Here is a 12,625-nt window from a genome sequence, read left to right as displayed (position 1 = left end):
GTTAAGGCCTAACCTACACTAGTGGATTGCGATTAGTATTCTCTCTGTTCCGATGATGACAGGGTTGGTAGTGTGATCACGTTTCAATGGGGCAGGAAAAAAAAAAACTATTCACAGCGTCGTTCTACAAATATAAGGTCCATTTAAATAGTAATTACACTAAGTTTTTTAATTATTATAAATATCACAATTCCGAATGTTTACCTTACCGGTAGAAGCGGCAATAAATGGCTCTTCATATGAACGCATCAGGGAAGAGTGGCGGCGTGTTGTGAAGCTTACCACAAACACCTGAAGTAAAGACGACGATCACTCTGTCAAGAGTGATATCGACAAAGAAGAAGACCTTTGATCTTCTTTCAAGAACAATTTTGAATTTATGTGTGTCGCACATAAAAATCGTAAATCAATACGAACAAAATGAATACTAGTTTAACATTGTAGCCATTTTGTGTAGACGACGCATAGCTCACTTAATATCCAGTTGCCACTATCAACCAAAACAGTTATGTTATCCACCTTGAGACGTAAAATTGAAGAATCGCTTTCTTTGTTCCTCATTTCCTTCACACATGTGTGTTTCTGGTGCATAATTCATTTCCGATGGATAGTTATTAAAGACTTGCAACACGCCCGACCACGTTGTATAGTTTGTAACTATTATTACATTAAATGAGCTTAGGGGCCATAAATATACATATTTACGCAAGACCCGAGTTCGTCACCCTTCGAACCGATGTGGCTATTTACTTTCCCGGCTCACTGTAACTAGCGACTCGGCTTGAGGCTATTCTCCTGGGACTTCCTAATACCTGTTTCTCCGGTATAAATAAGTTTAGCGGTCTCCGCGACGCCGCGACGTGTCTGGACATACGGCAATGTTGCCACGCTAAATAGATTTAAGGACAATCGTAAAAATAATGTTATTAGAGATACAAGTTATTAGAGTTACTGGTGGTAGGACCTCTTGTGAGTCCGCCCAGGTGGGTACCACCACCCTGCCTATTTCTGCCGTGAAGCAGTAATGCGTTTCTGTTTGAAGGGTGGGGCAGCCGTCGTAACTATACTTGAGACCTTAGAACTTGTATCTCGGGGTGGGTGGCGCATTTGCGTTGTGGATGTCTGTGGGCTCCAGTAGCCGCTTGGCACCGGGTGGGCTGTGAGTTCGTCCACCCATCTGAGCAATAAAAAAAAATTAAAACAATGTAGGTAGGATATTCAAGGTTTGAATGTGACTGAGCCTGAAATACGGGTGTGGTTAGAAAAAGCTTGTGTTGGTTACATCTATCATGTCGCGTTACTATGTGGGTTATTTTCATTGCTTATTCGGTAATAGGGTGAAGATTGTAACAGGCGCGGGAAACGAGAAATTGAAGATCTTCCACCGAGCGGATGAAATTGCTCGGTAGACCGACAGTCCGATTGTTGTTATTGAGAGCTTGTAATTATGTAAGCTCATCTTAGAAATGTCGTTAGCGAGATTCAGGTATCTGTGAAATATCTTGTACTCTATGATGGCATTAGTCTATACTAAATAAACTCTAAAGTATAGACTAATGAGTTTAGAGACCACAGTGAAATTATCTTAAACTGAAGAAGACTGAAATCGTCTTCGACTCGACATTTTTTTATTATAAATATATTCAGATAAATTACTAAGGTATAAGTCCCTCTGACAACATGGTAATAGTACCAGGGTATGTCTTAAAAAAAAACAAAGTTTTGCTACCCTACACAAAGGTATTTTACACACGCAACTCACCGTACACGTTTGTACAGACAGCAACGAAATATAAATCAAAAATGAAATATCGTTACACGAAGCATTTTGTATTTGCGGCATTTTAATAACTGCCTCCTTAGGTTATTTTGGTCGTTCACTCCAGTGAAGAACCAGTATTCGACAATATATCGAAGGGAGCGCACGTTCAAAAAACGTTTTTAAGTGAGTACAGTTGGAATTTTCACTTTGAACAATCTTTTAGCAAAAGAGATCGTCTAAGATTATTACTAAATATTGTGCAAAAATGTTAAGCAAGACTATGAAATCGTATTTATTTAATCGTGAAATTCCATTCGACTGCTGTTTTTTATTTATTTATCAACAACAAATAGCCCATAAATGGTAACACCACTTTTCAAATCCACTCATAATTGTTTTTCAGAAATCATCTATCCAAGCGTTAATTTCTGTGATTCACCAAACACTAAAAAAAAACATTAACATTTCCTTACAGACACCAGCCTTAGATCTATCAAAAATAATAACACTCAACACACATTTAAATTGCTAAAAGTACAATGCATCGTTGACGCATTAAAAAAGAAATAAAACCACAGAGTATACACGCGACTCGCCGCTAACCGCCTAGCCCAGAGCGGCCGCAAAAAAAAAGAAAAAAAAACATGTCAACATGTCCCGGCTTCTCTCGTGATATATGGACAGAAGTCTCTCGGTATTATATTATTGTTTTATATGCAGTAAGCGGTGAATAAGAGATTAAACAGAAATAATATATCTTTTGAGTTATGAGAAATTGCGTTTGTTACTGGTAAAGTAATTTTATTACGGTACATACAATATCAGAATGTTAAAAAATGTGCCTGTCATAGATAGTATTAGACTACAATTTCCTTCTTAAATAGACAAATATAAATTTAATTGATATAAATACAAACCTGATACATTCGTGCTATTAAAAAATCACAGGCCACTGTTATATTTTGTGTCTTTCAGTAGTGTTTGAAGTTTATTGTCAATAAACAAGAGTGTTTAATATAATGATTTTCGTAGCCTAAAAGATTCGACAATATACTCGTACTGAGTACTGCAACCATGCCGATATCCATAATCCGTAATGAGGTTTCTAATAATTGATAGAAAATACGTTCCTAGCACGTATTCAAGAACAATTTTCACGACCAAAGTGAAGTGAAATGCCAAAATTTTAATGATTACATAATTATTATTGATAAGGTGAATAGTCTCCATAGGTAGTATAAGTAGAAGTTCTAATGATTCGTCCATTTCGTGTCATTTAGTCTATAATAATATGTCCTTTGAGACCTTATGATCGTCAACAGCACTCTACATATCATATCTATGTCGGCTAGTTTATCTTTTTTTTTGTATTGTTTAGATGGGTGGACGAGCTCACAGCCCACCTGGTGTTAAGTGATTACTGGAGCCCATAGACATGCATGACGTAAATGCGCCACCCACCTTGAGATATAAGTTCTAATGTCTCAAGTATAGTTACAACGGCTGCCCCACCCTTCAAACCGAAACGCATTACTGCTTCACGGCAGAAATAGGCAGGGTGGTGGTACCTACCCGCGCGACTCACTAGTGGTCCTACCACCAGTAAATAAAAATAACGGAATAAAAAACACTCAGGAAATAAATAAGGAAACAAGTCAGTAAAAATCCATCGACCTTGAATGAAGACTTAGACGATACGTCGAGATGAAAGGTTCGCTTTGTCGCCCGAACAGCCTTCTGAAACACCTGGGCGCCGTAACATCTGAACATCATTTATTAACCTAACGCTCCTGCTAAACATAATGTGAACGGAAAATAGAAAAAGGCGCTTTACCTTCGATATTTCTCTGCCTAAATCTTGTGAGCAGGTGTCTCTGAAATTACTTCAAATGCTTCTTAGGTTCGAACTGTTTCGTAATGTCAACATTGTTGGTACAACAGTTTGAAGTTTTATCCAAAAATACATATATACTTAAGTAAGCGTGTTTGCAAATCAGGTTAAATAAAAAACAATAGAATTAAAATAAAATTCAATGTAATATAGTGGCAAGAAATCTATCTAACGGCCGTCTGGTATAGTGGTAAGTGACATGGTCACTACACAAGGGGGTTACGGGTTCGAATCCCGCCAAGGGAGGATATTTGTGTGATAAATATAAAATGTATTTTCCAGGGTTATGGATGTATATTAAATATACGTATGTGTTTAATAAAAATCTTACATTTATTTCCGTTATCTGGTACCTACCCGTAACACAAGCTCTTTACGTACTTACCACGGGACCAGTTAACGTGGCGTGATTGTTAGTAAATATTTATTATTATTATTTATTATTTATTTATTATTATTGAGAGTTAATACAGAAATAGCTGTCGCACGAAAAAATTCAAAAACGTTTCAGTTTTTAGGTGAAATATTTTTTTATTATTAACCAAAAATTACAATATTGTTTTATGAAAATTGATTGGAAACCTTTATTATGATGTGCCCTTCTAAAGTCTTTTTGCGATTGACAGCAGATTAGGTAACGTTATTCGCATTGCTTTCAATCTCATTTGATCTCGCCTTTATTATTGTCATTTAAATATTTCTGACGTTTCGGTTTTTGTGGATACGGAATATGATTTTTTTTTTATTACTTAGATGGGTGGACGAGCTCACAGCCCACCTGATATCTTAATATCAGGCTCCAGTAACCACTTATGGTTACTGGAGCCCATAGACATCTACAACGTAAATGCGCCACCCACCTTGAGATATAAGTTCTAAAGTCTCAGTATAGTTACAACGGCTGCCCTATCCTTCAAACTGAAACGCATTACTGCTTCACGGCAGAAATAGGCGGGGCGGTGGTACCTACCCGTGCGAACTCACAAGAGGTCCTACCACCAGTAAAAATGTGAATGAATGAATGTTAGTCCTTTGAATTTAGTTAAAAAATGTCAACTAAACGTATTATTTTCTTCTTTTCAGACAACCGACACAGTGAATGTAGCTAACAGCCTAGAAGCGTACATCATGCGAGCGGTAAGTACTTCAGTGGGAGCCTCGTACAATGCACAATATCCTTCGTTCTGCTTATTCGTCTTAAATTTAAACCGAACATCATGTTCAAAGGCGCAGGGACGTAACGAGAATAAAATATTGACTCAACCATCTCGCGAATAGATGGGTCCTGATTTTTTTCTTGTCAATGCTCTATCATTCTATAGTGAACTAAATTCATTTTAAATAACTAATTTGAAGTCAACAGAAAATTAAGTATTTTACTAATTTAACAGCACTTTTAAATTTAAAATGTATCTAGTGTTTAAATAAATTAATTTTTATCAATCGATCGGTATATATCCAAAGCCGTATCTGTCTTAGTTTTTGACAATAGCCTTTTTCTTTACGACTCTCGAGAAGGTCCGCATTTTCTGCAGGGCCCCACGCATAAAACTAAAACGTCCAATATCGCGCCATCTGCCGCCCGATCACGCCCGAATCACTCAAAGAGCACAAATTACGGCGACTCCTTGCTTTATTCCCTTCGAACGAGAGGGGGACAGTTTTCATAAAACGAATAGTATCTCGCTTTCGGAATTCTCTTGTATAAAATTCCGACTTTACGTCGAGACAAGGAATGTATCGGATGCCGTCTTCAAATCCAACAACGCTAATTACGTTTCGGCCCCCGCTCCCCCCGCGTCCAAGAAAAGAAATAAGTGAACCTTATATACTATTTGTATTTGTACGAATTTGTCAATTACTCTCTCGGAGAGGGTCCGTTTCCTTATAGGGAAAAACGTAAATTAGACTTTTGTTCTTTGTTTCTTTAAATTAAAATTATTCGAAAACTTTTTAAAAACCTCATTCGGGATCGTTCGTTATGTTTCGCGGAATCGTTTCCGGTCAGTGCGTATTGTTTCGAGGGCTGTTCCGTGTGTTAATGTCGTTTTGAGTTCCTAGGAAGCGCGAATCGGGCTGAGAGCGCGCACCTCGGCCGCCAAATAATAAAAGGTCTAAAACAAAAGAATAAAAGGAGAGGCCCGAATAATATTTACGCGGGCGTCCCTCGGCCGGCGGAAACAGAATGTTGGCCTTAAATTTTCGGGTTTTTCCCGGTTTTTCGGACAAACTTTGGGGACTTTTCCTTCCTGACTTTGTAACGGAGTTTCGGACCTCGATTTTAAGTTTCGGTCGCGGTTTCCTCTTGTCTTTTGTTACAATTTATGTATTAAAATAACCCGGGAAGGATATTATGAGCAAGGTAAACTGATTCGAAGACATTCTCTTTTGTTTTTCCGTTTCCCGTTATTGTTTTCGTAAATGAGAACAATATTTTGTTTAGCTCATTAAATATTATTACGATCACAATTGTTTTGGAGACAAAATAATGTGTTGTTTCTTTCGCGGAATGAAAATTGGCTTTTTAAAATTAAATTGCATTTTCTGTTCAACAACGTGCTTTGCCGATACAAAACAATGACCGCCAAAGTTGTAGTGAGCTTACTAACAAATGTGTTCAGAAAATTACGAGCTTAGCTAATGATGGGATAATTTTGACAGAGGTCGGATAATTATCATTAATATAAAAAATATGTATTTTCTAAAGCAAAAAACTGTCGACTACAACTTTCATATTCTGTTAATATTGTTGGAAAATTCTGTCCACCATACATACGGTGATCGTGATTACATTATGTCTTAGCGGGAAATTTGAAAAATCTTATGAATTTGATAAATTGTAAAATGTATTAATGAAAAATTATGTATCAAAATGTTTTTGGCCTTGAAAAACAAGTATATTAATTTAATATTTTAATTTAAAACATTTGAATATTTTTTTAACTGTTTAATTCGGTCCCTATTCAAAACTGCAATCCTGTTTGTTTTTTTTTTCATTTTAATTTCCTTATAGTATAATAAATACAGGCATAAAACGAAATTTTTTACTTAACTTCATTCTGCTCGAACAACTAAAAACAAAGAAATAAAATAAACGGACCCAGATAATATTATAAAAAAAAAAAATTTCGAATACAGATCTGCGTAGTTTTCCAAACACATTTTATCTGTATTGAATCCTATTTGGATTTCGTTTCGGGACTTAGCACACACATAGCGCAGAGTGCTTTTAAAAAATCCTCCTCTTGTACGCGAGACCGGGAGTAAATGGACAAAAAACTACTAAAATGTGTGCTGTGAACAACAAAATATCTCCGGCACTGTGTGTTCGCACTTTGCACATCTGAGCTCGGGCACTTATCGCCGAAATAAATGAGCATCGTTCCCAGAGCAGACGCCGAACGCTGCTCGTATGTTCAGGAGAGTGGCTGGAACGATTGTGGGATTAGGTGATGGATAAAACGTGCATCTTGGTTTGCTATTGGTCGTATTTATAGACGCGCCTTAATAGAACCACCCATTAGGACCAGAATATTACCATCGCATCTGTTTTCTCTTAGGTGTAGGGCAGTAACATTGTCCCAATCACATTTACCATTAGATACCTTTACTGGTGGTAGGGCGTATCGTAAAATCGCATATATTGGTCCCTCGTGCCTCTTCTGCCCGAAGCAATAGCGTGTTTAAACTCAATTAGTGAATGAATCAGCTGTTACATAAAACGGCTCATTCTTCGAGCTCATGTCTTCAAATAGGTGTCCGCGTTATGATGTTTATTGGGACTGAACTCTCTGACAACCTAACCTATTGAACCGTTGGTTTTTCTGATCAGTGAATTTATGCATTTGTCTGTATGTACGTGACCACTGGTACTTATAGTACCGGATTCAGTTAGGTAGGCTTGAAGATTTTTGTGATCCAAACTTTCAATTACACTTAAGAGATTATGGTTCCGGAAATTGTAAAGTAATCGAAATTTCTTAAAAAAAATAACGGCGAGGTGAAACTGTAAATTATATAATACAATAGAGTTCGTCTATTCCTTTTTTGAAAAATAAAACTATGGAGTGTCTTGAAAAATTAAAATTAGTTTAATCAAAATATTCTAAAATAGGTTTACGAAATATATATTCGTTAGCAATTTCAGGCTAGCATAACCAAAATGCTTGTAGCGAACAGCAGAGTAGGTCAACTGCAGGAAACGCTAAAAGCTATTTGTACAGCCTCGTTCAAACAATAGGCTATTCCGCATAGCTTAATGCGCTATCTGGGCCCCTAACTAGACTCTATTTGCTGACTTACTATTGACTCGATACACGTCTCTCTTTAGACGCTTGTCAAATTTAAAATTTAAAAATAGAATTGTGGAAGGAACTAGATTTAAACTGACACAAAGTTTTTTTTTTTTTATTTTGGAACAAAGTTCCTTATAGTACAATGAAGAGGGGTATCCTCACCGGGAAAAAACGTCCGTAACGTAAGATTTTTATTAGTAATGCACACAGTATACGACTAAACTTTGTAATAACGTACAAAAAATAACATATTTTTTTATCATTCATTGACCACGATCTCAGAGCGTTCGTTTGCGCAATACACTAACTTTTATTTTTTTTTTTTTTTTTTTTTTTTTTTTTATGATTGAAAGTTTACTGGTGGCCCGAAGGCCTTTCCAGTTTCACCAGGACAGGTGGGCGAGCAAAGGCTCAGCCAAGAGGGGTGGGATTTGCTAACAACTGCCCGAGCGCCTCCGAAGGAGACCTAACAACTCAAGAGCAATTGTTTCGCGAATGAATCTACTACCGGATCGGAATCGCGACCCGCTGAGAAGATCCGGCGAGAAACTCAGCGGGCTGATGCATGGGTTAGGTTGCACGTCGACCTCTTTGTCGAGTTCGATGAGTACGGTTACCGGGGTCCCTAAGCCTGCCCCTAGTATTAGAGCTGAAGGCATCTAATGCAAAGGTTATTGGATCTGATGGATCCGTAAGGACGTGTCTAGGGCGTCGACGGTGACTGGCTCCTGCATGATCAGGATTCGGGGAGTAGTCAGCGGCGGCAACGATAAGGCGATTATCATGACGCATAGCCTTATCGAAGTATCGTTCCGACGCTGACTTCATGTATTTCCGAATTGATTCGAGGCCCAGGTCGTCGTGTAGGTCAACGTTCCTCACGAACCACGGAGCCCCGACAGCTAACCTGCAAAAGCGGGATTGTAGGGATTGGAGGGTGTCTATGTGTGTGCGGGCCGCGTGAGCGAACACCACACTCGCGTAAGTCATGACGGGCCTTATGCAAGTTTTGTAAAGTGTCACCTTGTTCCGAAGGGACATTTTACTCCGCTTACAGATCATGGGGTAGAGTCTACCGAGAATAAACGCGGCACGGTCACGGACTGATTTTATATGCGGGCGGAATGTCATCGATGCATCCAGGGTAACGCCCAGGTACTTGACCTTCCTGGCCCAGGGTATGGGTTGTCTAAAGAGAGTAATCGGGGGTGTGAGATTCCTCCTCCTAATCCGGGAGGAAATCCGTGTGGAGCTTCCCCTCTGAAATAGCACCGCAGTACTTTTCGCTGGGTTGATGTCTATGCGCCATTTTCGGAACCACTGTCCTAGGGCTAGGGCTGCGCTCTGAAGCTTCTTCGCGATTAGGGACTTATTTCTACTAGAATAGTAAACAGTCGTGTCGTCGGCGAATAAAGCTAAATGGGTCGGCGGCGACCGGGGAATATCGTTGACGAATAAGCTAAATAGGAGGGGTGAGAGGACAGAGCCTTGCGGGACTCCAGCTGTGAGAGGTCGTGGGGAGGAGCGGGTTCCCTCGACTCGATATCGAAAAGAGCGGTTCGATAAGAAGTCCCGTATGATGAGCACGAGACTATCCGGCACGCCCATGTTGAATAGTTTGAAAATCAAACCATTGTGCCAGACTTTGTCGAACGCTTTTGCGACGTCGAAGAAGAGAGCTCCCGTGTATAACGGTTTTGGTCGATTAAGCCCCACAAGAATGTGCTCCGTGAGGCGGTGCACCTGTTGAACGCATGAGTGATTTGTACGGAATCCGAATTGTTCATCGATAAGAATGCCCTTGGATGAGACGAAGTCTCTGAGGCGTTTGTAGAGCAGACGCTCATACAGTTTGCCTAGAGACATGAGGAGGCTAATCGGGCGGTAGCTCGTCGGATGATTTTTTGGTTTACCGGGTTTATGTATGCCGATAACGTCCGCTTCTTTCCACACCGCGGGAAAGATACAGTTCGCCATAGCGGCATTGAAAATAGATGCCAACATCACGATGAGTTGGACGGGTAGAAGTTTAATAACGCGGTTGGATATACCGTCGGAACCGGGAGCCTTGCGAGGACGTAGGTCTTTGATCAAGTCTTTAACTTCCATCGGGGTGACGGGTGGTAACGCATCAGAGGGTGGCAAGGAGGCTCTGCGTTCTACCTCACTGTCTACTAATTCTACATGAACAGGGTCCACGGATTGAGTGCTGGGCGTGCACTGGGTTTGCAATGTATCGGCCAGCAGCTCTGCTTTTTCGTCATCATCGAACGCCGCGAGTCGGCCTGAGGGGCCTACGAGGGGGGGCATAGTTACTACCGTATCCGATTTGAGAGTACGAGCTAAGCGGTAGTAAGACCTTTGGGAGACTAACTTTTATGCAAACAACCGTGAATGAAGTGTACCACAATAAGTTCGCACGTTACCGAATGACCGCGGGTTGTTGCGAAACCTCCAGTTTTATTTTCTTTACACCTCGTATAGAACTTTAATATTTCTATAATAAGGAACTTCGTTCCTGTCCGGTGTCCCACGACACCGCTCATCTTTTTTTTTAACCAAACGGCTGTTTAAGAAGTTATATATAGTATCCAAGAGCTCACCTGTCGATTTACGCCAAAAAATCAATCCACAGATCATATTACTACCACGGACTGACGTTGAGAAAGTAGCACTCGTATTTATAAACAGACAGCTTCGTTTTGCTATCATATATATCGACGCTTGAAAGGCAAAAGTGACTAAGCGACAATAACTGCTTTGTACATAAATGATATATAAATATATTCGATGCGCAAAAAATATATATTTCTAGGTCTATTAAAGTCGTTTCAATCCTACAGCTACTAGTTAGAATCTTCTACAGCTAGATTCGTTAAAATAAATTTTGTTTTCAGGTATTTCAACTTTAAATTAGTCTACTGTAAAGCTCACGCATTGTCGCTTAGTCACGTTTGCCTTTCAAGCGTCGATATGTATCTAAAAAACTAACAACGTTCGCATACGACCTCGATGATGTTCCAGATAACACATACACTTAGCGCCCATCACTCAAGTGGCTTTCTTCAGATAGCTTTAATTAGGGACCGATCGCATACAGAGCGGACAAATCGCCGGCGCCCGGATATTGTTATCTCAACGTTTTAGTTAACCTCCGACACCAATACATCAAAGATAATGTGTGGTCTACCCCTATTTTGTTGACTAAACAAAAAGAATGTTAATTTGAAATAGTATACGAAATCATCGTTTTGTACGGAGCCGCTCTGTTGTGATATTTGTGAACAATCTAAAGTTTTATTTAAAAGCCGTAGAATATTTTAGTGAGCAGTGTCATACTTGAGAACTTGCGACCTCTTGTATGAATGGGTTCTATAAAAATACTAGGCCAGTAATTTCTCGTTAAATTGCTTAATGGAACCTACCCAACGATGACCTTGAGATTTGGAGTCCGAAGTCTTTGTTGTCGGACACTTGACCGTGCTCTGTGGCATAAATAAGCTCTATGATACCTGAAGACTCACAATGCGTCTTAGTGTCAGTAAATACCTACGATTTTGTTTAAAACATTGGTAGTAAGATTTGAACCTTAGCACAACAACATCGCTTGTTCTTCTTGCCCTAATCCCGCTGTGTGGGCTTGGCGCAGCTTGTCCCCTTTTTTCCATTCAGGCCTATCATACGTCATCTCTCCACTCACACCCTTCTCTTGTCTATACTTTTTCACGCAGTCCATCCTATCTTTTTTGGAACATGTTTTGAGGTACAGCAACATCACTATTACATGTATTTTATAATAGTTGAGAGCTTAACTTATGTTTCAAGATGGCAGCATTCATGCTGTGATTCCAAAGGCAAGGTAATCAAATATACACGAGGTGATCATCACACGTTTACGCAAAAAACGGAATCTATTCACAAAACTACACTAAAATATAGATTCAAATAGACAAGCATTAGCTAAACAGCTAAAACTGTTTAAAACGATAAAAAAGTTACTTAAGTAACGAATAAAGATTACAATAAGAAGAACAGAAACAATCATTGAACAAAAGAATTTTAATTCCAATAATGAATTTGATGTAACAGGATCGAGTATAACATTTTGTAATTCAATTTAGTTTCGAGATTACGATCGGATCACGTTACGGGTGACGCGAAAGTTTAAAAATAAAAAAGAAAGGGAAACCAAGTGATTGTAAAAGTTCGATCAATAAAATTCCAAAAGTCCTCCCGATCGGGACCTTAATTGTAAAAACTTGTTTGCGACCCGTCTCATTACTGAAACTCGACCGAAGTTTCTTTGTTGGAAGTGGAAAGTAAAATTGTCCCTGCCGTACCGTCTTTAAAAACGGATTCCTTTGCGCAAATTATCCATAAAAGCCATGTCGGTCCCGGCGTGCTGCCGCCCCTCAATTGTCCCCTTCGCTCCCGTAACTAACGTCAAACGGATCGAGTTCAAATGAGACCTAAGACACCGCGACCCGTGCGCTGGGGACGTCCCATCTGTCAAGTGTGGCGCACCCCTACTAAACACCAGATTGTTTAATGAAACTCCTGAGGCCGCTGTGAGCCTGGTACTTCAAGTCGAATCCGTTGCCACGTCTTTCTTTTCGGCTTATTTCCTTTCAATTACGAAGATATATTGAACTTATTTTCTATTTATACATTATCCCT

The 12,625-nt window shown here is 39.5% G+C and overlaps 1 protein-coding gene across 7 annotated transcripts in view; it reads left to right on the top strand.

Moving 5' to 3' along the window:
• LOC110386053 (leucine-rich repeat-containing G-protein coupled receptor 5) overlaps nt 1–12,625 on the top strand; it is a 328,609-nt gene that overhangs the window by 181,724 nt on the left and 134,260 nt on the right. For all 7 annotated transcript variants that reach the window (XM_038021804.2, XM_038021805.2, XM_038021806.2 and 4 more), the window contains one exon: nt 4,737–4,790. In XM_038021804.2, coding sequence (XP_037877732.1) covers nt 4,737–4,790 — 54 coding nt within the window. The remainder of the gene's footprint in view (nt 1–4,736; nt 4,791–12,625) is intronic.

The sequence above is a fragment of the Bombyx mori genome, chromosome 4, assembly GCF_030269925.1.
Source record: "Bombyx mori chromosome 4, ASM3026992v2".
Lineage (NCBI taxonomy): Eukaryota > Metazoa > Arthropoda > Insecta > Lepidoptera > Bombycidae > Bombyx > Bombyx mori.
This window is presented reverse-complemented; position numbering and strand designations above follow the sequence as displayed.